We start from the raw sequence: 21,912 nt of genomic DNA, 5'->3' as shown, positions 1-21,912 counted from the left end.
CGGCTGTGTGGATGCTCCCCCTGCTTCTCTTCTGTTAGCTGTGCCATGAACAGGGCTGTGCTGCTATCTAACGTGCTGCATAAAATCTTCTAGCTAGTGCATTGTTTCCAAATCTCTGAGTTCTACTTCAGTAGGAGCAGCAGATGACCACTGCCTCTAAGAACAGAAAATCAGAACTGTATGTAATCCTGAAAGCAAAGCTTCCTGCCCTGGCCAGCTCAGCAGAAGCACAGAAGTCAGCAGCACTGAGACGGGGCCAGGTTCTCAGCTGGTATAAATGGGCACTGTTCTACTTGGAGTCCGTGGGATTGTGTTAGTTTTTACCAGCAATGGATCTGGCCGAACAACAGCCGCCAGCCCGCTCTCTGCATGTCTGCGTCCGACACGAGGCAGCTCTACTTCTAGTAAATGTGTCCTAAATGACTTCTTTTCATGTGGAAGTTCCTAACTCAGATAAATGACAAACAGTAAAACCTCTGCCTCACAATTCGTGGATTTGCCTTAGCGTTCACAGAAGAGCATTTGCTGACAGCTTTTCTGGCGTCTCTTATTAACTGCTCGTATCTTAATTTTAGAGAATATTTACGAAATGTTCCATTTGTTGCTAGTTTTATAGAAGTGCTCCTATATTAAAACTATATATGTATAATAGCGTGCATATGTATTTATTTTTCCAGTTGCCAAAAATCAATTTGCAGAACAAACCCTAGATCTTCTACAGAGCCTTTAATGCCTCCGTTTGCTATTTTTAATATATGTTGCAGAGATTTGAATTGCGACTTTCTTATTAGGTGAATAGTTCTCAGGCTTTCTGAGGGGTGAACCATGGTGCAATCTGCTGAATCAATTTTTATTTTTTTTAAATACACTTGAAATAAAACTAGTTAATGATAGATTAATATCAATTTAAAAATGAAATTGCCATAGCTTGGATTTAAAGCAAATGTTTCCCCAGGTAGACCTGGAAGTGCTCCATAATCCTTATTCCATGCAAAGAAGGCAGGAAATGTTAAAAGGAGCAGTCTTTACTCTAGAGCAGCTAATGACTTTTGACCAGGCACGGCACGCAGCAGAGTTCAGATCATCAGAAAACAAAGCAACAAACCTGGTCAGCGTAGCACTCTAATCGGGGGGTGATGCAGGAGGAGCTGAAGCATACGAGGGTGGGATTTGTCCTGCCTAATTTTGGCCATATAAAAGCTGTGCCTACGCAAGTTAAAGGGTCCCACTGTGACTGTGAAGGAAAAGAGGTGCAATTCACTGTGTCCAGTGTCAGCAGCAAGGTGATGGAGCAGGACACCCACTGGGGAGCTCTGTTTCCTTTTTTGTTGGTTCCAGAGTGGTGCTGGATGATGCACTGAGCAATACCTGAGTTTGGAAATGCTGAACACCAGTGAAATAAGCCCTTCTCTGCGTGACTCAAGGCACACAAATCTCAGGGACTTCTAATGCTATTTAATAAACTCTGTTCGTTAGGTACTGCTTAAAGGATTCTACATCCAGACTTGATGTTAGGGTGCTCAGAAATATTGTACTGAAATGAATTTATGTATCATGCGTACTGCTATGGGTGTGAAAGGAAAAGGCATTATGTGTTAGGTATGTGACTTAAAAGTTAGACGAATTTTTAAGTGTGGGGTTGACATTTAGGCACATCACAGAAGGAGCGGAACGCCTCCTCGCAGCAGAAAGAAATGAGCGCCCTGATGGATGCGTTAGGGAGGAGAGAGGTGCCTGTCAGCCACAGAGTTGCATTCTTTGTAGTTTCAGGTTAGATTCCTAGTGCTGTAAGGCTCCTGTAGCAATGCTCTTTAGCAGCTGTGTTGTTTCAAAGCATTCATCTTCAGTGCAGTATCACACCTCGCTAAGTGAGAGAAGTGCAAATGTCTGAGGGTCTGCCTTGTAGCCAGAGAAACATTTGTAAGGAATAAAAGTGCACGTTCTGATAAAGGTTCAGAACACTGAACTCCTTGGCTTAATGCAAGTTCTGTGCTAGGGTAAAAAAAAGTTCACTATACAGAACAGCATCAAATGCCTATTATATTGTTCTTTGTTTCTTTGCCAGCTGTGGATTTAAAATTGGAATAATTCAAAAAGCAGTGGGACATTATGACTCACTCGGTACCTCCTGGGCTTTTGACATTATCGTAAAGCCGCGTACACTGGAGTGCGAGGTTTAGTTAGTGGATTTCAATAGCACAGCCAGCAGACTTTATTGAAACCACAGAGTTCCTGATTAACTGTAAACAATGATTTATTTCTTCTGAACACTTGAGGTATTATAGCTCCTGTTACAGGTGTGATATGCTGAGTGACAAGGGAAGTGACATTTTTCAAGTTAAATTTACTCCTTCAGTCAAATTCCTGGACATGTTCTCTAATAGTAACGTGTTGTTTTATGAGGCTGTTCTTGTCAGTATGTGTGGAATTAGTGCAACGTTTAATTTGTTTTTCACACATCTTTGAGTTCCATCTGAAAACTCAAAGTGGAAAACCTGAGGAGTGGGTGTTCCATACAAGAGAGAGATTCAATAAGACGAGTTCTGTCCGTGAGATGTCCAGTGCAATTAATCTAGGGATTCTGCATCTTCATCACCAAACTGCAGAAAGCAGAGTCCAGCCACGCGTCTTCCACTGAAGATCAGCGTTATTTCTGTTGCCTGGTGTGTATAAGCTGAAAAGGGAAACGTATCTGCCAAGAAGGTCTTCCAGGCTGGAAATTTAGAGCAGTTTGCATGAATCCAAATGTATATTGCTTAGTCTCCACAGGAAAGTAAAGGCGTATTGAGTCATATGTCAGCTGAAGTCGAATTAAATATGCTGAACTCAGAGATTAATCAACTTTATAGTATTATTTGTAAGAAAAGTACCCCCCTTCGATCTATTTGGACTCAGTTTTTATTAGCTCTCTTGTTTATTATCTCTTTGATTTGAGCCAGTGGTTGCTGACCTCGCTAATAGCTTTCATCTTCGTACTGCAAGCTGTTTCCATCTGTGCAGGTGCTGTGGAATTTATTGTCTTTGCGTTGAAAAGTCAAGATCTAGTCAATGTGGTTGTAGATATTTAAATGAAAATATTCTTCAGGGATGAGATTTAGGACACTCTGATTTTAACAAAGCATGCATTTAAGAATTGGGAAATTTTGACTGAAGGAGTAAAATAAATATTTGAAAATCCAAAAATCTAAATTTTACTAAACTGGAAAACATAACGATCTCAGGGTCAGCTGTGAATTGCTTTTGATATATTTGTACCTGGCAGAAGAAATCTAGTTAGTTGCTTGGAAGTAAATTACACTTAACCCAGAAGGCCCAAGCGTATTTCCTTCAGCCCTACCACCTCCTTGGGACAGACCCAGCCTCCTGCTGTTTATGAGATCCAAGGGGCTCTTGTGGGCTCGGTGATGATCAGAACCGCGCTGCCGTGGTCCGTATTTTAAAAATAAAAAGAAAGATGTCTGTCTTGGCACATATTAATTACATTAGTGTGTGCCTGTGTAAGGATATGATGTAGTTATCTCCGGTGCAGGGCCGTTCTTAAGGTCGATTTACGGCGAGCTGAGTGGCAGCCTGCTTTACAGTGTGAGATCTGCTAGCTGCAGAGCGGGTGGGATTGAGCTGTGCTACACCAAGCCAGCTGAGGTGATGCTGGTGGAGTGAAGGAGTGGTCACCACACAGGGCACTTCCAGCAGCGTGGGTGCGCTCAGCACGAGGCAGCTGTTGGAGCCTATGGAGACTCTGCCTCTGCACTGCACGTTGGCCTGGGGGCTGATCTGGCTGCTGAGTGGGGCTGTAAGGGCAGAAGCTGCCAATTGTGCTGTGGTTTATGTGCTATTCACGTACAGGATTTTCTGTGGAAAAGTTGCAACGTTGGAACATGCTGATAATGTTTAAAATCAGAGCTGTAATCAAGGTTTGCTGAACACGTTGAAACTTTCTGGTGTTTAAAGGTAGAGAAATCTAGGATTTAAGTCTTCCAATTGCACAAAGAAATATCGCTTGAAGTAGTGTAACTGCTCTTTGCTTATGACCTTTTTAGGTATTAATAGGAGTCAGAAGCTTCTAGAGTCAGTGCATGTCTACAGCTAATCTTTCTTTTTTCTTTTTTTAATACAATCAGCAAAAAATGAGGACTCCAGTGTAGCCGGCAGGGTTCCTCCATGTCAAGTTCTGCATCAAGCAGCAAGTGATTGAGTGAAAGGCTCGGGATTTAGTCCCTGCCAGTTATTTATTTATAAGTATTTTAAAGAATGTTTCTGTCCAGGTACCTACACGTTGCAGGAGTTTTTACTCCAGCTGACTTTTGATTGGTGGCAGATCTTACTGTGCTGAGGATGATGTAGTTCAGAGTTTGTCAGAAATTACAAAGGGATATGTGATTCCTGCATGGCTGTAACTGTAGCCAGTCCAGGCTGGAAGCCTGTTCTTGCCTACTTGTGCCTGCCATGAGGCACAGCCAGCCTTTATCATCCTGCTCTTCTGTTCAGATGTTTAGCTGAACGAGCAGATGAACAAACATTCCCCACACCATACTCCCAAAGTGACGCCATGAATTTGTAAAGCAGAGGCTTCATTATTGCCTTCATAGTGCCAAATTAAGCTATTGCATGCCTCCAAAAAGTATGTGCCTTTGTCGAGGAGAAGCTAGGTTGGAAGCTGGATGATGGAAAAAAATGTAGTACTGAACTTCCCTGCAGAAACCTCCTCTGTTCAGATCTGAATGTGCCTCGAAAGTATACAGGGTCACCCAGATTCTTCTCCTCCATGATGCTTCATTGGGTACATCTGTTTTGGAGCGTGCCATTCCAGTAACAGCTTACATTTTGAGATCTCAGCTTGACGATCTGTACTATGCCATGTCGAGATAACAATGCATTTGCTAGCAAGTGCCCCATCCCCTTCTGAGAACGTGGAAGGCACGTTGCTAAGGCTTCCTCACTGTTTATAGGATCAATCCACGTTGCTACAATATATTTTTGCCTGTTTTTTTTATACTGTTTGGCACATTTTTTTTTCCTCCGCACTTACACTTTCCACTGTAACTACTGAGTAGCAGATCCAAAGCTGTGGCTGCACTGGTATCTCAGCACCCCCATGGACAAAGGTGCAGGGTGTCTCAGTGAAGCAGAGCAGGAGAGAAGGATGGTGTCTGCCCAGTGAGCTTCAGGATCAGATGTTAGCACTGGCATGGGGAAACAGGCAGCTACAATTCTATCTGCCTTTCAGCACTGCCATGTCTTTCTCCCAGCATTCTTATCAGCTGTAACAGAAAGAGAGCAGCACCAAAGGCTTGTCAAGAGGGAAGTGATTTCTGAGTGCTTTATTGAGAGACACACGTGCACAGTTAGGAAAAATTCTTTGTTAGTTTAGAGGGAGAGTTGACCAATGCTCTTCTGCCTACGAGAGGCCGGGGAGTGGCCTCTTAAGCTTGCTTCTCTCTTGATTTCAAGAAGACTTTTCTCTTGGTGAATCCTCTTGGAAGATTCTTTCCCGTTTGTGTAATAAGATGCAGTGCTAATGACTTGCATGATGCACATTCTGACAGTAGCAAAATGCAAGAAGCCAAAACTGCCTTAACATGTACGGTTCATTTAACTAAAAGAGGCAGACTGAGCAGCAGGTGGAAGGGTTAAACAAAAGGAAAAAAGATTATAAAAGTTTGCGGCTTTGGCTTCACTACAAATGGCTCTCATGCAGACTTTATAGCATTAGTGTTGCTTCTCATAAACCTTGAAACCATTCATCCATTTAGAAAGATTAAATTGGTTAGTCATCCAGAACATAAAATATACACATCCATTTTGTTTGTTACCTCAAACCATCTAAAGTGTAATAAATTCGGCTGATGCCATTAAACCAAAGCACTGAGTATTACTGATGGCCTCAGCTGCACTTGCAGTTTGCCAGTTCTTGTGTTTCTGATAGTATATTCATCTGTTGTTGCTCAGGGACAGTAAGCACAGAGTCTTTGTGCTGGAAAACACAGCTGTAACTTATGATGTGAGAATGTCAGAGAAAACATCTTAGTATTAAAGCAAGGAAAAATCCTAGAAATGTTATATATTCCCTCGTTCTTAGAAGGTCAAAGTTAACAGAGGCACAAAATTTATTTTTGATGTCTTAATATGCTTGTAATGGTATATTAAACAGTTTGCAGTGTCAGGTTTATTTGGTTTTCCAGTTACAGATGAAACTACAGAAATGTCAAGCTCTGTTCTGTCATAACTTCTGTTGCATTCCCCTTGCTTAAACAAGCTAGACAAAAACTGCCAAACTCTTCCAAAGCGAGTTTTAAAGGCACTAGGTCAGGAAGCAGGTTCACGAGTAAAGGAAACAAAAAACACTTGGATTCTATTTAGCAGCATCTATTCTTGATCCATATTAGGATTCAGAAGTAGCACCCTTGCCCAGATAAAAACAAATTTGCTCCATAATGATGACTTCAGACTACAAAGAAATTTAATTCCTGCTTCTTCAAAATATGTAAGATACTGTCTCAAATGCAAGATTTCCAGTGTGCTAGAAGGTAATGTTTACATGTTTTTTAGCTGTCATATCAGCTATCATTCAAGGTAAAGCAGATTGCCAGCTGTTCTTAAGTGTATCCTTGAGTACCATCAACTTCTGTGGGCCACAACAAGGTGCTCAAAATGAACTATGAACTCAAGAACATTATTGACTCCAAGTCCATTCACAGTGAGCACAAAAGCATTCCTCCCCTTGTCATTCCGTGTGTTTTCTGCCTCAGCTAGACTCAAGGAGATGAGAATACTTCCAGGGAGTCCAGCAGATGCTACATCACCATGTACTTTGCTTTGGTTTGCACTTTTTACTGAAATGTTTCTGATGGCAAAAAGTAACTTCCCCCACCCCAAGCATTTGTCTTTAACTGCAAATACAAATCACATAACCAGCAGGAGTAACAGAGGTGATCTGAAAGAGGCAGAGCCTCATAAATTGTTTGTGTGAGAAAGGCTGTCTTTCCTTTTCTCTAACTGATGGCATGCCAAGTTTATTTTACAGTATTTACAATAAGATTTGTTTGTTTTGATACCCTTTGTATGTTGTTAGGGAAAAGGCAGAAGAAAAGCTCCAGGAGGTTTATAGTTTCTGATGAGACAGTTTAAGCTTCAATTTTCTTTCTAGTCCTATATGTTTTACTAGAAATGTAATATATGAAGGGTTATGAGATTGCAACGGGATGAGTTATTACTGAGCTGTCGTTTGTTTTCTCTGTAAGAATTTGGTGCTTAAGAAAGACCTCCATTCCAGCAGGCTCAGTGAAACCGTTGGTTCATTCGGAGAGCAGATGGAGGGGCAACACTGGTTTCTCCTTTCTGTATCTCATCTCTGACCTTGGCGCATCGCTCTGGGAGCAGGACGAGCATGATGCAGTCTGTGCCTGTTTGAGGTTGAGATCCAGATGGATGACAAGGAAAATAAATTTATCCATGAAGGAGTGGTCCCCAGTGTAGCTGTACAGGCGGCCTGCAGATTGTCTGTGCACGAGCTGACGTACCTGTCAGATCCAGCACGTGGCTCTGGAGGCAGCTTACTCTGTGATGTAGAAAAGCCTTAGATCTTCCCTCAGCAGACAGTCCTGTAGGCCCAGTACCCATGCATGACCAAAAGGCTCCACGAGACCTGCAGTCCTCAGTATGTGAATGCTGACACACCAATAGCTGGCTGTTAAACTTTGGGAATTTCCATTGACAGGCTACATACCCTGGTGCTAATGCTTAGATTGTCAGTCACGGTGTGAGGGGGCCAGGAAACTGCAGGAGGTGGGGAAGATTTCTTAAGTGCCTGCCTTGATCCTGCTCTCAGTCACCACTTGGGCAAAAGGAAGCATTTATTTAATGTATAGCATCTTCACCTTTACCTGGAGGCAGCAGAGCAGATCATCGCTCCTTCCATGAGGCAGGCAGTGCTCTCCTAAGCTTGTTTCACTGAGTTTGTTTTAAGTGCCAAAGCCTCGATTGTTTGGACCGAAGTCCTGAACGCGTTGTAAGGTTTTGTGATATAGGAGAAAATGAGAAATAAAAGAGAGGAATGGGATATTTTATGTACCATGCAAATTGCATGGAATTACTTTACTCAAGAGCAGACTGCCTGTGGCCTCCCTTTCATCCCTGCTAATGAAACAACCATCCTCTCCTCCCTGGCAATTCCCTTGGCAGGATGATATTTCAAAGATGCGTATGTGTATCCAAAGCTGTATAGAGACATGGCTTTCCCTTTACAAATCTTGGTATGATATATACAGCATTTTAGGGCCAGTAAGTCTCTCTGAGTGACGTTAATACCAGGAGTTGCTGGCACAACCAGTCACTGTTTAGTTTACACCTGTCAGAAGCAGGCAGCCTCTCAGCTACTGTGTTTGAGTGAGACTATTCATCATGTTTAGCTTTTATACAATACTCTTTTCATCTTCCCCGCACTTCACAATTGTTAATTAATTCCACAGCACTCAGGGATTACTACTAATGCTTTACAAGGGAAAGCAAAAACAAGCAAGAGGAGGTCAAATGGCTGGGCCAGGGCCACAGAGGCAATTTTGTCTGAAGAACATTAGGTTCTGCAAGATTAAATTGGTGTTAGCTGGCCTGTCCTCAAGTGTCATCCTCCATCTCCCTGGGAGGTGGCTTGGGGGGGCAATTTCGTTAGTCTTGTGTTTAGAACTCCCTTTCATTTGTTTCCTCTCACACGTTATTGTCTGAAGAAATTGAGGAGTTTTGTCTTCAGAGGATGATGGGGAATTTCCAAGGAATCAGAATGTTTCATTTGCTGAAACTTCTCTGCACCGTCTCTCCATCTTGCAATTACAAACGGGAGCACCTGACTAACGAGGATAACTGGCTGCTTTTGCAAAGTCATTGTAAAGATCCAGATACCCAGTTCATATTAAAAAGAAGTCGCTTGTCTGGCACACACACGCCTTTTTGAAAGCTCTGTGCTGCACCAGTAGCAATCTGGCAACTTATCTGATAGCAAATACTGCAAGTACAGGTTATGCTCATGGTGCTTTCTTCTCCATAGGACTTGAAAGATGACCGGAGCGATGAAGAGGAAGAAGATTCTGTTACGGATAATGAAGAAGAGTCCACAAAGAATGGCAATAAGAATGGCTGTGGGTCAAGCAAACATCTCCTTAACACCAGTCACCACTAGCACCTTCCTGCCTCACCTCCTGCAGTGATTTCTGCTCTGTTTTTAACCCAACTTATGGGATAAAACTGAAGTCAAAAGGCTTATGAGAGACTGCGAGTGATTTATCGTTGGCTACTGGGCCTGGAAAAAAGCCCAGTATGCAGGGAGGGGAAAATTGCATAACGTGACAAAATGTGTTAATGACCCACTTTCTGAATCATTGCTTAGCGTTTGGAAAGGTGCTTGGACAGATTGCTCCACTCTTACGGTGCTCAACAAGGTGAAAATGTCAGATCATTTAGCGTCCCATTGATTTTAACTGTTTTCAATATGATATATTTCATCAAGCAGTTTCATTCATAGGTGTTTCATGGGAGGTAGCCAGTGTGAACTCCATTAGGAGACAAAATTACTCAATATGGAAAAAAAATGATGGTGTAGGTTGACTAGCATTGTAGTCTTTACTTTTCAGTTTAAAATCTCATTAAAATGGCTATTTTTTTGTGAGTTTGATCTTATTTTCTGGAGGCCGATGGAAGCTAATGTGGAGGAATTCAAGCAATTTGTTTCTAAAGAGCTTGCTTTTCTGTAGAAGTGTGGTTTATCTCTAGAGTATGCTGTATGATAGATGGTTCAAATACTGTATTTGGAGATTTACCAGTCAAGACATTTTCCAGTTTTGAAATTTACCAGTCAAGAAAATCACACAGCAATTCTCCCCTGAGCTCCAGGTTTCGCAAATGTCTTTAATCACAGCCATCTTGGCTGTAGGCCCAATGCTGGGACAGAAGGTGCAGAGGGGACGGAAAACAGGGTATGAAAATGGGGTCTTCTCACAGCTTCTTTTGTATTTCTTATTTGCTTGCAACACTGCTGAACACCCCAGATCTCGACACATTTACGGCCAAGAAGATTAAGGATTAATCTGTCCACTTCCCTTCGTGTAAGCTTGTCTCACAGTGACGTTGGATAATTGTCTAGGACCAAGTCTGCTTTGTGGTTGCTGTGTATTCACTGCACGTATTTGATCACTGGGGAAGTATGGGGCTCGTGAGGAACATCACTTCATCAGTGCTGTGTATTCACTTGATTTTGGGATCTGTATGTCCACCTCTGCCCTTTTGGAAAATAGGGCATTACATCAGCTGGAGCCAAACTTGGATGTGAGTATGTGGCTGAGATAGCATCATTGGTCTGTAAGAAGTGGAAGAACAGTTGGTGGTGTATTGGTTCCTCTTACCACATGCACTACAGTTTGCACTTTTGTTTTAGGGCTAGTACAAAGTTTTTAGACCCAGGGCTTTACAAGGAGACCCTTGCTCCTTTAAACACTGGTACCTGACTCATTTCCAGATGCATTTAGCTTACCAGATCCTAAATGATTTGTCACAAGTTTTAAAGGCGAGAAGCTCTCCTTGTGGTTCTACAGTAGCTCAGATCAGCTGGTGAACTAAATCCAGTGGCTTGAGAGACCAGGGGGACCACAGCTAAAACATCCTCCGTGCAGAGCTTTCGGTTCAGAAAGGGTCCTTTCCCCTTAAGGCTGCTCAGCAGGAATGTGGTGACCTGCAGGAAGCACAAGATGAGTGACTTCTTTGCCAAGGAGATCTTGAGAAAACAGGGATATAATTCAGCGACTGAAGCATTTGAAAAAATTGGAAATGTTTGGGATCTCAGATGCGAAGAAAAAGGTTTTTTTCTGTACAGTTGCAAGAAACTGTAGGAGTGCTTTGTTAGAGAGGCTAGCAGTTTGAAAATATCTCTTGAGGTGCTGAACTAGGCTGTTTAATTTTTTACTTACATTTTGGGCAACGTACTCCCCAGATCTTTGTGTTTACAATTACACTAAGAAAGGAGTATGGCCTACAGTTTCTGAGAAGGACAGGAGATGGGCAGTGGCTGGAGGGGACTCCTGCGCCAGCGCTTGTAGGTAAGCGGTGCTGCTCATGCAGAGCAGGCAGAATTCCCTCAGTAGTTGTTGCATAGCAGTGTGTTTCCTTACACAGCTGTAGAGAATACCTTAAATACTGCAGTGTGGATTTATTGGAAGCCTAAGTACTTATTACATCATCTAAAGCAACTGGTAAGTTTGGCACGGTCACAGCTGCTTATCGGGGCCTGTTTATGGCATACATGAAAAGAAATGGCCTTTCCTAAAAAAAAAAAAAGTAGAAATCCAATGTCTTGGAGGATTTACACTCCCTTTAAAAGCAGTGGAGACAACGATGCTTTCCACAAGACACAACGGGATTCTGGGAGATGGCCAGGGTATTATCATTTGATTTTGATGCCAGAAAGCTTTCCTACTCTGAATAGGAAAGGAATTCAGGGAAGGAAACACGAAGAATGATGCTGTCACAGGAGCGAGCCTCTGAACAACTACTGAATTTTAAACTGGAATTTATAGGCTCTTTGAGGCCAAATCTTGCCCTTCTTACTCAGACAAGTCTCCCACTGAAGCCAATTAACTCTACTGGAATTTAGCCTAGATAAAATTTTGGATTGGAGACATGCAACGTAATTACAAGACGTTTGTTTTAAACCTATTTGAAACTAGGGTCTTATAAGGAGAGTAAAAGGCAGATAAATACCTTCAAATGTAAAATGTTGAGGCATGTTCTGAATGAGTACAGAAGAATATGAAAGCAAATAATGCCTGGAAGGCAAAGATTAGAACTGCAGTAAACAACCACGAAACTACATGGCATTGCATCTAGGTTGTATGGGAAGCAGGAAGGTCATGGAAGACCATCCCAGGGAGTTAACGATACTGAATCTGTCCAGTCAGTTATGCTGCACACTACAAATAAAACCTTTCTTTAAAAGTAGATGTCTGTATGGGGATTTCCTTGCTTTCACAGCTTTGCAGCGTCCTCCTCTCTGCTTTCCGTTCCCTCCTGACATTCTTGTGAGTGCCCAGTTAGGATTTCCCCTTTCTCTCAAGTTTTTCCACAGCCTGGGGAAGGCTTTCCAACCATTTTTTTAGGAAGAATGTTGCTCCTGAGCAGGCCTGGCTAACAGCTGGACAATCCACCCCCTTCTTAAGGGGTAACAGTGACTGTTGTGAAATGAGCTTTCTGTCCTGGCAGGTCAGAGGTTAAGAGCAAGTTTGCAGGATATACAGCAAGTCAGGCTTCCTTCCCACAGAGTAAATTGGGCAAGTGTCTTAACTCTTACAGCACAGATAGAAGCATTTGCTAAATAATGTTTTAATTACCGGTAAATTTGAGAATTTTTTTTTTGGACAATTCATAAGTGGGGAGGAAGCAAATCTAATGGCTAGATCATCCATCATTTTTATCATTCAAGATTTATGCTTCCTCTAACATACTTGACAGCGATCTTGTGTGCAGTAGGAGCTACTCTCTCTACAATGCCAATGCATTTTTGTATTGTTACTCATTTTTTGTTGTTGTGCATAGTAGGACTGATTTTGAATTTGCATGTATTTGAGAAATGCAGAGATAAATACAGACAGGATCAGATTTTTTTCCCCCCAGGACTGCTTATGTTCATACGTAGTTTGAGGTGCTGTCACTAAGTTGGAGTGCGGTGGGACCACTGCCCAAATGCCTAGTGATAAGCACATTTCACATAACTCAGACATGGATCTTAACCTGACAAAAGCAGGAAAGCTCTACTGAAAGCAAGGAGCTATGATGATTAGTGTCAGCTGAAGAGCTGTTCTGTATTTCTTGTTCTTGCCATTTCTGCCTCCTTAGTTGGAAAGATCAGAGGTTCTGACTTGCCATCTCTTCCCATGCCTCTCTTTGCAGACAAACATAAGGGAAGGTATTTCAACCCAAATAATGAACTGTGGCAGAATACTTTGGATTTATTATCTGAATTCATTTTTTTAAGCTTATGAGTAAGAACAAAGTAGATAGAAAACAAATCGAGCAGAGATCTGTGAGTTTTGGCTACAAGCAACTTGCAAACTGTGAAGAATAATATTAAAAAAAATAATCTTGCTGATTTAGAAAGAAAAACATCATCTCCACAGGCGCTTCCCCCAGCTGTGGGCTAGAAGAACAACAGATAATCAGCAGGCAGAAATGAAGGTCCATGCTGAGGATAAGAACATAGCCTGGTTGTAAAAAAGCCAAAGAGAGGTGGTTTGATGGCTGATAGCTACCCGAGAGCTGGGGAGCCTTTCAACGTGGAGCAGCAAATGAGCCAAGAATGCATCTCTGAGCTGATTTCATTGGTCATGTTCAAAATCACTGAAAATGTCTGTTCTCATTTTCCAGTAAGTTTTATGGGCTCCCCCTGCTCTATCTCTGCTACATGAGCCAAGCTTTTGTTTCTCTCCTGGAGGGTTTGAGATTTGGCTGCCCAAGGTGAGGACCTAGCAGTCAGAAAGATAAACACCTCCAACTTGACAAAGGCCAGATGGGACATCTGTGTTCCCACTGAGAGAGAGATTTCTGTTTATGAAAATAACAAAACCTACCTGTTGCCCATTCTTTAGAGGACAGAGAATAATTAATGTGGATCAGACAGCAAAGTGGCACATGAGTGACCAGCACCTTAGCAAGGGAGCTGATCTTTCCTTTTGAAGAAGGAGAAGAAATGTCAGCAGAGGGATTGGCCATCTCGACATATAAGCTTCTCTTACAGTAGGAATGAAAAATTCATTTAAAGGCTGCTTTCTCCAGCTTTGTAGTGGGGAGCATTTTCTCACTGTGTCTCCATATTTCTGCAGGATGCAGAAGCATTCTGGTTTACAGAAATTGCCAAACATGGTCAGAGCAGCTGTCACCCATTTTTGAGAGCGGCCAGTGCCGAAAACTTGAGAGGTGATTACAAAGCCAGCAGCCCAGGGAAATCCTTCTCCCACTTTGCTATTAAGCAGAGGTAGGTTTGTATTCTGAAACACATTCTGAAGGAGGAAGGGCGTTACCATGAAGTTACAGGTCTAGACGTTCTTGTTGCTCACATGTGCAACAGCCAGCTGCTTTGTGCTGCAGGATTTAGGCAGACCTTGGGTGAGGAACTTAGACCCTATCTTTGGATACCCATTGCCCATCTTGTGTTTGCCATCGTGTTTGCATCTTGCAGGTTTTTGGTTACTTGCATGGCCGCTTAACCCGGCCAGCAGAGGTTTCTCCATGCCCCAACTCTGCTCCAATCTTGTAGTGGTAGCAGTGTTTGCATGTCTGCTGAAGTGTAAGCTATTTGGTATATCACATGAGGGAAATTTTTACAAAGTGCTGGGACATAACAGGGGAGAGGGGAGGTCACTGGCCAAAAAGTAGGGCTCCTGAAGGAAAAAGAGCAGTTTCACTTTCCATCCTGTCATCCATGTGTGTTAAGATCATAAGCAGCAGAAAGAAGGTGAAAGCCCTGACATTAATCCCTTGTCAAAGAATGGGATTCCCAGTCAAGGAAACGGAGGGGATCAAAGTAATGAAACCTTCACCATGGCTGACTACAGAGAACTTCAAGCAGGGCTCTGGGAGTTTATTTAATTGGAGCATCCTCTGTAGGATTACTTCAGGACTCTAGCTTAGCAGAAGATAAGGCTGAAGGCACAGGTCTAAGCTTCAACATATGATTCTGCAAATACAAAGTCAGAACAATCCATGTAGGATAATGTTGTTGATATTCCGATAGTCTGAAGATTTATGAAAATATCTTCTATTTACTCAGCTGGAAACAGTCCTGTTCTTCTGGAGTTTTGTTCCCCCATAAAGCATTCAGAGGAGACCCCATAATCATTTCAAAGTCAGAAACATTTAGTGGAATAACAAGGATAAACCCTATTCACGTTGACTTTGAAGCTCAAGAAACATGTCCCTGTAGCCATAGAATATTACTGTGCTTTGAGCTGGGGTGGGAAGAAACAGTTCCCAGGCAGTTGTTTCAGGTGGTGGAAAGTCCATATTTCTCCTAACACAAAAGAATCTCGTTTAAAAGTAAGTTAAAATTGAACAGTGAAATAGATTACTAGATTCCCACTGAAGTTCACAGGAGCCTTTCCCCATGAAGCAGATGAGAAAAGGATCCAGAATTCAAGGGGCTGGATGAAAGGATAAAGGCAGCATGGCACTGCTGTACAGCAATACCTGCATTCTCCAGCCACCAGGAGCAGGGCACAATCTCAGTGTCTCCCCTTCTGTACCCCAGGGTAAGACTATCTCCAGGAAGTAAAACCTCCTGTCTGCATGATGCTCACCTGAACACGGCTCTGCCTTTGCCTCTGCCCAAACCAGGCATGTATGTCTTGAAAGGCATCCCTAGAAAAGCAGCGCCTTCCCTTTCAACCAGGAACTTCACTTTCAGCAAGCGATCTGCCTCCTGTCCAACCACAGTGTTCAAAATCTCACAAAGACTGAGTTGCTGATGCTAAAGCCTGCAGGATGAGGCCCAGTTTTCCAGGAAGAGGAAAATGAGGAGCTGTGATTATCATAACCACCTTGGTGTGTGCGTGAGTGAGTGAGAGGGCTGCTGAGCCAGAGGAGACAAAGAGGCAAAGACAGAGAAAATGAAGAAAAATAGCTGGGGCAGCACGGCCACAGTTTATACACAGAACTGACATTACTGATAATCATAAAGCAAAGAAATAACAAGGCTGGAGGGAAAAAAAAAAGTTCTGGACTGTACAATGAAGTCTCTGTAGCCAGGACAACTCCTTCTCACTAAGCAGTAGGGCTTTCACTTTGAGCGCTGCTGATGAGTTCCAATGCAGAAGCAAGGGCAGCAGGATTTGGGAAACCTGGGCAGAAAGCTTGCCTGCTCTGACATTCCTTAGAAAGATCCCAGTGAGCAAGTGAGGGTCCATGGATTCAGCAGGGCTTGGGCCTGGACAGCTACAAGTCAAGGCCAGCAGGCCCACAGCTGTGGCAATGATTTTGCTCTGCCATAAAATCCAAGTAAGAGGGAAGTCGAATTCTTACCCCTTTCCCTGCCCTCGCACCCATGATTGACACGAGAGAAATGATAAACCAGCACCACCGAGTCTTTGCACTGTAAACTGCGAATATGGCTGCTTCATCTCTTGTGGCAGTGATTTTTTTAAACACTTAGGGACCGATCCGAAGCAAACGTAAGATCTCAACCTCAGCTTGTGAGATAACTCACACACCCTGCCAGATGCCTTGTCCCAGCAGCGGCAGTCCACAGCTGAGCATCCTCGTTCTGTGCCAGGGAGAGGCCATGGTCCTCTCACTGAATGTCAGTGAAAAAAAAAAAAAAAAAGCCTAGAGCAGCACTGCTGGTCTGTTCGTGCTGCACGTAGGGATGGGAAAGAAAAACTCTCCGAGTGCCTATGCCTGGTTACCTGGTTATTGCTGCAAGTGCCCACGAGGTGGCAATAGGAGGACACCGCTCCCCGCTCAGACGCGGCTCCCACGTAGCATTTTTGTCCGTCTTTTTGCCACTGAAACAACAACGATTTTATTAAAGATTGGGGTGCAAAAATGTTGCTCGCAGCTGACAGTTTCTACTTGGTCGGTCTCAGACTGCAAAACAAGTGCCAGGTATATCACTAGCAGAGCAAGAGCTACAAAATTCACTGATAGCAAGTGTTTGGGACCGGTATGGAGGACTGGTGAGCTGGCGCCCCGAGGGCTGGCGTATACGTGGCTGTCATCAGTACCCCTTTGAGCTGATGTGCGGAGCAATCCTGCTGACTTCCCTGGCTCCAGAGCTGTACCTGGGAGTAGGGAGGAAGGATTTTTAATCATCTCTGCTTTGCTGCTTGTACTTGTTTTGTGTTGTTTATTTAAACTACAAATTTGTCAAGCCACGGAGTATGCAGCTGCCCATGAGTGAAGCCCCAGTCTCACCTGGATCTTTAATGCCTGCAATGCAAATAAGGCTGATAAAACTCTCAGGTGATGAGGATTACTCTGACATCCCATCTTAGGAGACAGGTGCTCCACCTCGAGTATATAAAGGATCTTCCTTGCTAACAATAAAGCAAAGGTCTAAGGGTAGAAGGATTTGGGCTGGGCTCAGCATGTACAAGGCAAGGAGTGGTGGGACAGCACCTTCCAAACACAAAAGCAGATGGAGGCTGAGGAGCTGTGATGTGTTGTATCCCTTAAATCCAATAGAGCCAGAGCAATCCAGGGATTTGGGAACGCCAGGAAGTGGCTTTCTGTAAGAAAACCTACCCACTGACAGCTTTTACAAGGGCAGAAGGACGAGCTACTTGGCTGCTGGAAAAGACAAGGTATGTGACAAGCTGCTGAGTGAATGGGGGCTATATCCCTCTGACAGATATGATGTGCAGAAGCATGAACTCAATGTTCAGATTTGTGGTGTAAGAACAGTACCTTAAAACACTTCTAGAACCACCATAGTGCACTGTCAGGAAGCACTACTGAAAAGAACTGTCTGTAGGAAGCTGTTCCCAGACTTGCTTAATATAAATAAGTAGTGCATCACCCCAGGCTGAAGCAGTCACTAAGTAGTGTCAAATGCTGAACTGAAATTGTGCTTTTTTATTAAATACAGATCAAAGAGAAAAGACAAATCAGACCAAAATCTAGGAGCTGTAGGAGCTATCCTCCAGGCACTATTACCAGAGCACACTTCAGGGTCTGTATCTCCTCCTCTACCACTGTTGTAGTAGTTTTCCTCCCCTGCTAGGAGGAAATTTGGGGCTTGGGCTCAATAGCAGGTGTGATGAAGAACCTCCACAGCTGTGCTAAGCCCTGGCTGAAATGACCCACTGAGCCAAGCAAACAGCCTGTGTGCAGCCACGCTTGCCTGAAATGTTAGCAGGAAAATGGGATCTGTTGGTATAAACAATTGTCTTTAATCCTTTTCAACACAACCCTTGTGGTTAAGCTGTGCTCAGCTGTAGCTGCGTAGAGAGCTGGGAGTTGATTTGTTTTGATGGGAATGAAGCGTTTCCCTAAGAGCTCTCCGTGCATGGTTGTGCTCAAACACTGTAGATCAGAGATGGCAGCCTCCCTGGTTCCCATCTGACCCCAGCTCTTCCCCAGGCTTCTGTCAGAGCTGGGAGGTAGCTGGGTTTCACTTTGTCCCAGCAGAGACTGAAGTGTCAAGGTTGCCTGCTCAGTACATGCTGCCTACGGAGGTTTGCCAGGGCTGGTACCCAGCTGCTCACAGTTTTTTCCATCACAGATGGTGCTAGGACTCCTAATTGCCACCAGGTTGACCAAAATGCATCTCCTCTCAGTCCTTATGGGGGTCTGGCTACTATTGCCTTAGAGTGCTTCCAGTTTTTTTGCTGTTATGAACAAATACTTGCAATCAAGTTGAAGTCAATTGTCAGGTCTGCTGGCAGAGAGGATCTAGCATCAGAGAAGGATCTTGATTTTGTTCCTGGCTCACTGTATGACTTTACAAGTGATGACAGTTTTGGCCAGAAGTGGTCTGAGAAGAGGTACTGGTAGTTGTTGTTGATTAAAAAGCAGGATGTGTCTCAATCTACAGAGGGGTTGCTCCCTCACACTGGCCCTCTGACTAGCTCTTACCTAAGAGACTCTTGAGCGTACTTTGCTGGCATGGGCAGTCAGGTTTCCTTGCTGGCTGTAGATAAAAAGAGAGCTCTTGCTGGCACTGGAATGGTCACAGCACCTCAAAGCTGCCTTGCACCTCTGTCTTGTCAGAATAAAGATGTTTCTGTTGCTTCAGGTCACCTTGGGAGCCCAAAACATAGGACTTGTCCCAAGTAGATGCTTACAGTGACCCCTGGGATAGACAACAAATAAATAAGTGACAATAGTTGGCCAAATGCAACAGTTTGCATCTCCAGGCTGTGCACGTACTAAAGGCTGTGAGATGGAATGCTGGAGGCTGTCTGGCCAGGACTGTCCACAACTCACTCCCTGCTGGCAGTGCTTGTCCTTCTGGGACAGTGCTTGGGAATTTGCTGACATGATTTAGGGTGATGGAGAGGGAGCCCAGGGGCTGACTTGTCCAGAGTATGGAACTGCAGCAGAGCCAAGTCTGGAGAGAACATGGGCAAAATTATATTTTTGATTTTGTTTTTAAAGCCTAGCTCTAGGCTGCTGGAGGTTTTAGGCTGTGAACTCTGCACTGCTTCTAAGAGCAGTGTTAAAGTGATGCTTGTGCACAGCTCTGTACCCAAAATGGGAGTAACTGGGACAACTTGCACTGAAGTGGGTTTGTTCCGGGGGGAAAGGTTACACTATGCTGTTGCATTGTTTGTCCCATCACCACTCATAGATGTGAAGGGCCCTGAGGGCAACTTGAATATGAGAAAAAGAAGATAACAGCAAGAGCAATGATAACGTGAGCACATGAGCTTGGGTTTGTTTCACTTCCACAAGAGAGGAGAGGTGATTTATGAGCCTAGGCTGGGGGGATGGTGAGGCTTAGCCTTGGAGCACAGTCCTTTCTCAGCTCTGTGCCACCATCCAGTAGTGTTTGTGCTTGAAGATTGTTGCTTTGGCACGCCCCACTGGCTTATAGCCTGCTGTGTCCTGCAGCCCTGGTGGACTGCAAAAGGGGAGCAGGGGAAAGTGCCTCAATGGCTGGAGGAGAGCAGGCTCCTGCCTGTGACCCACCTCAGAGCCCCTTCCACAGCACTTGTTGACGGCCCCTGACTCTCCGTAATCCCTGCTCATGGGGATATTGAGTTTTCTGTTTGCTTTGTAAGTGTAATTGGCCAAGATGCTGTGAAAGGGGGAGAGAGTGCTCTAGGGAGAGGTGTTAAAGAAATAGGAAAACATTATTTAAGAGTGTTTTAAGTTGACAGTTTCCCTTATTAGTACTTTCACGATGGAAAGAAGCCACTTTAAATCTGTACAGTTGCTCTGGGCCACTGCATCCAGGTCCCTGTACATATCCACACAGATGGCAGTACCAAGCCCTTGGCATCACCTCTATTTCTCTTCCAAACCAGCACTGCCTTCCTGAGTTACAAATCTCCTCTGGCTTATTGCCCCTGTTGCAAGGGATAAGTGGAGAATGAAGAACCTTATATGTAATATTTATTTTGGGGGGTAATCGGTGTCCAAGGCAGGTGTTGGACAGAAAGGGAAATGTCTGATGGCATCTTCATGAAAGTGTCTGCTCTTATCAACTCTGAGCATGCAGAACATCTCTCTACACACACACACACACACACACACACACACACACACACACACACACACACACACACACACACACACACACACGAAATCACAGCAATTTTTGAGAAAGGATTGTTTAAAATAATCCTGTTGTTGGGAACCTCTTCATTTGTTCCTGGCCAATGAGCCTGTAGGCCTCTCACAGATCACATTTCCTAGCCTATTATGGGGTCAAACATGGCATTATAAGAGTTAAATGAGAAATAAGAGTCTCGTGACTGGGAGCCAAGGCCTGGAGAGGAAAAAACCCAAACAAACCATAAAACTGAACAAAAGAAAGTGCCAGCTATTCCCAGGTTCCTGATAACATCATCAGAGGTGGCAACACTGGACTTCATTAAAAGCCTTGCTGAACTTTAGGGTCAGGCTCAAACAACGACAGCTCTTTCCTTTGTCCATTTGTTCCTGCATGCCTCAGGGGTGACGTGTGGCTGATTATTATTGCCTGGGTGATGGCTATCTATACACCAATCTCAGAAACCAAACAGGCCCTGGACTAGCCTTGTCTCTGTGTTTCGAAATCCCAGCATGGTCTGTATGGAGGTGGTGGTACACTTATGTTTCCAGTCTCCCTACATAAAGTGGTTCCTGCATGGAGGGAACAGATTTTCCAGCATCCTGCAGGTGTGTTACTTGACTGGGAGAACATTCTTCTTTTTTTTTTTCCCTGCCTTTTCTCACCCACAATGGCATGTGAGCAATGCGATTTTCTGTTCCCTCCAAATGTCTGTACCAAGGCAACAAGATGTTGCAGGAGATCTTCTGTGGGCAGTAGCGGCACCAGTGCTGTATTTGCTGTTTGTGAGACAGGTATATGTCAACAAAAGTAAACTCTCTCGGACTAAAGGGAACCTTTGCCAGACTGTGTATCTTTCTCAAGCTCCATGCTAGAAGAAAGAAAGGGCCAGGACTGCTGTCACAGATTTACCTTAACTGAAGCAGGCTGTGTTCTCCTGAATGTACACAAGTGTCAGAGGCTCAGCTCTGTCCCTGGTCATCTCCAATGTCAGTCATTTCTTTCTGCTCCTTATCACCCAGAGCTCAGGAATGGCCAGTTGTTTTCAACTGGACTTGATGGAGGAGTCTCAGAAGGATTTTTCTTGCATGAGTTCAGGAGAATTTATGCAGTGGAAGGGGAGTCCTTATAAGAGCTGCTGCTGAGGACTACCTGAATGGTATTACACACTGGAGAATCCACATGAGGGAGCACACCATTAAACACCCTCTGTCCAGGGAAGAAACTTTGATTAAAGCTCTAGCTGACTGTGAAAAACTGATCTGTAGGAAACCTATTTTTTTTTTTTACAGGACCATAAAGCTACTTGTATTTATTTATTTGATTGTTTTAGGTGTTAAAATAGCTTTTCTCAATTCCTAGTTGTTGTTAAACTCTTTTTTTATCTGGAGGGCATTGACATAGCAGCACCCAGTAGGTCTGTGCCTGATCAGCCTGGGCAGACTCTGCAGCAACAGGGCAGGTGCAGCAGGGAAGGAAAATACCTCTGCCTAAAGGCTGCTGCAAGGTGAGGAGCAGCAGGGAGAGTGGGGAAGTCATCAGAGTGTACTGGGCAGGAAAGCATTGCCTGTCATTACCCCTCAGGACCAGGACAAGAAGGGTTTAGAGAGGGGTGCCTGGAGGGAAGGCTGAATAATGGCCAAGTTAACCCTTCACATACTGGCATT

The 21,912-nt window shown here is 43.9% G+C and overlaps 2 protein-coding genes across 2 annotated transcripts in view; both read left to right on the top strand.

The window, feature by feature from the left end:
* Positions 1-11,979, top strand: part of CERS3 (ceramide synthase 3) — a 50,199-nt gene extending 38,220 nt beyond the window's left edge. Inside the window, exon 13 of the mRNA XM_021406990.1 lies at positions 9,041-11,979. Coding sequence (XP_021262665.1) covers positions 9,041-9,172 — 132 coding nt within the window. The 3' untranslated portion in view covers positions 9,173-11,979. The remainder of the gene's footprint in view (positions 1-9,040) is intronic.
* The window catches only part of ADAMTS17 (ADAM metallopeptidase with thrombospondin type 1 motif 17), a 178,505-nt gene continuing 173,175 nt past the window's right edge, over positions 16,583-21,912 (top strand). Inside the window, exon 1 of the mRNA XM_021406968.1 lies at positions 16,583-17,330. The gene's annotated coding sequence lies outside the window, so the exon portion shown is untranslated. The remainder of the gene's footprint in view (positions 17,331-21,912) is intronic.

Source organism: Numida meleagris, chromosome 9 (assembly GCF_002078875.1).
Source record: "Numida meleagris isolate 19003 breed g44 Domestic line chromosome 9, NumMel1.0, whole genome shotgun sequence".
In the NCBI taxonomy this organism is placed as follows: domain Eukaryota; kingdom Metazoa; phylum Chordata; class Aves; order Galliformes; family Numididae; genus Numida; species Numida meleagris.
Note: the sequence above shows the minus strand (reverse complement) of the source record. Positions and strands in the feature narration are given on the sequence as shown.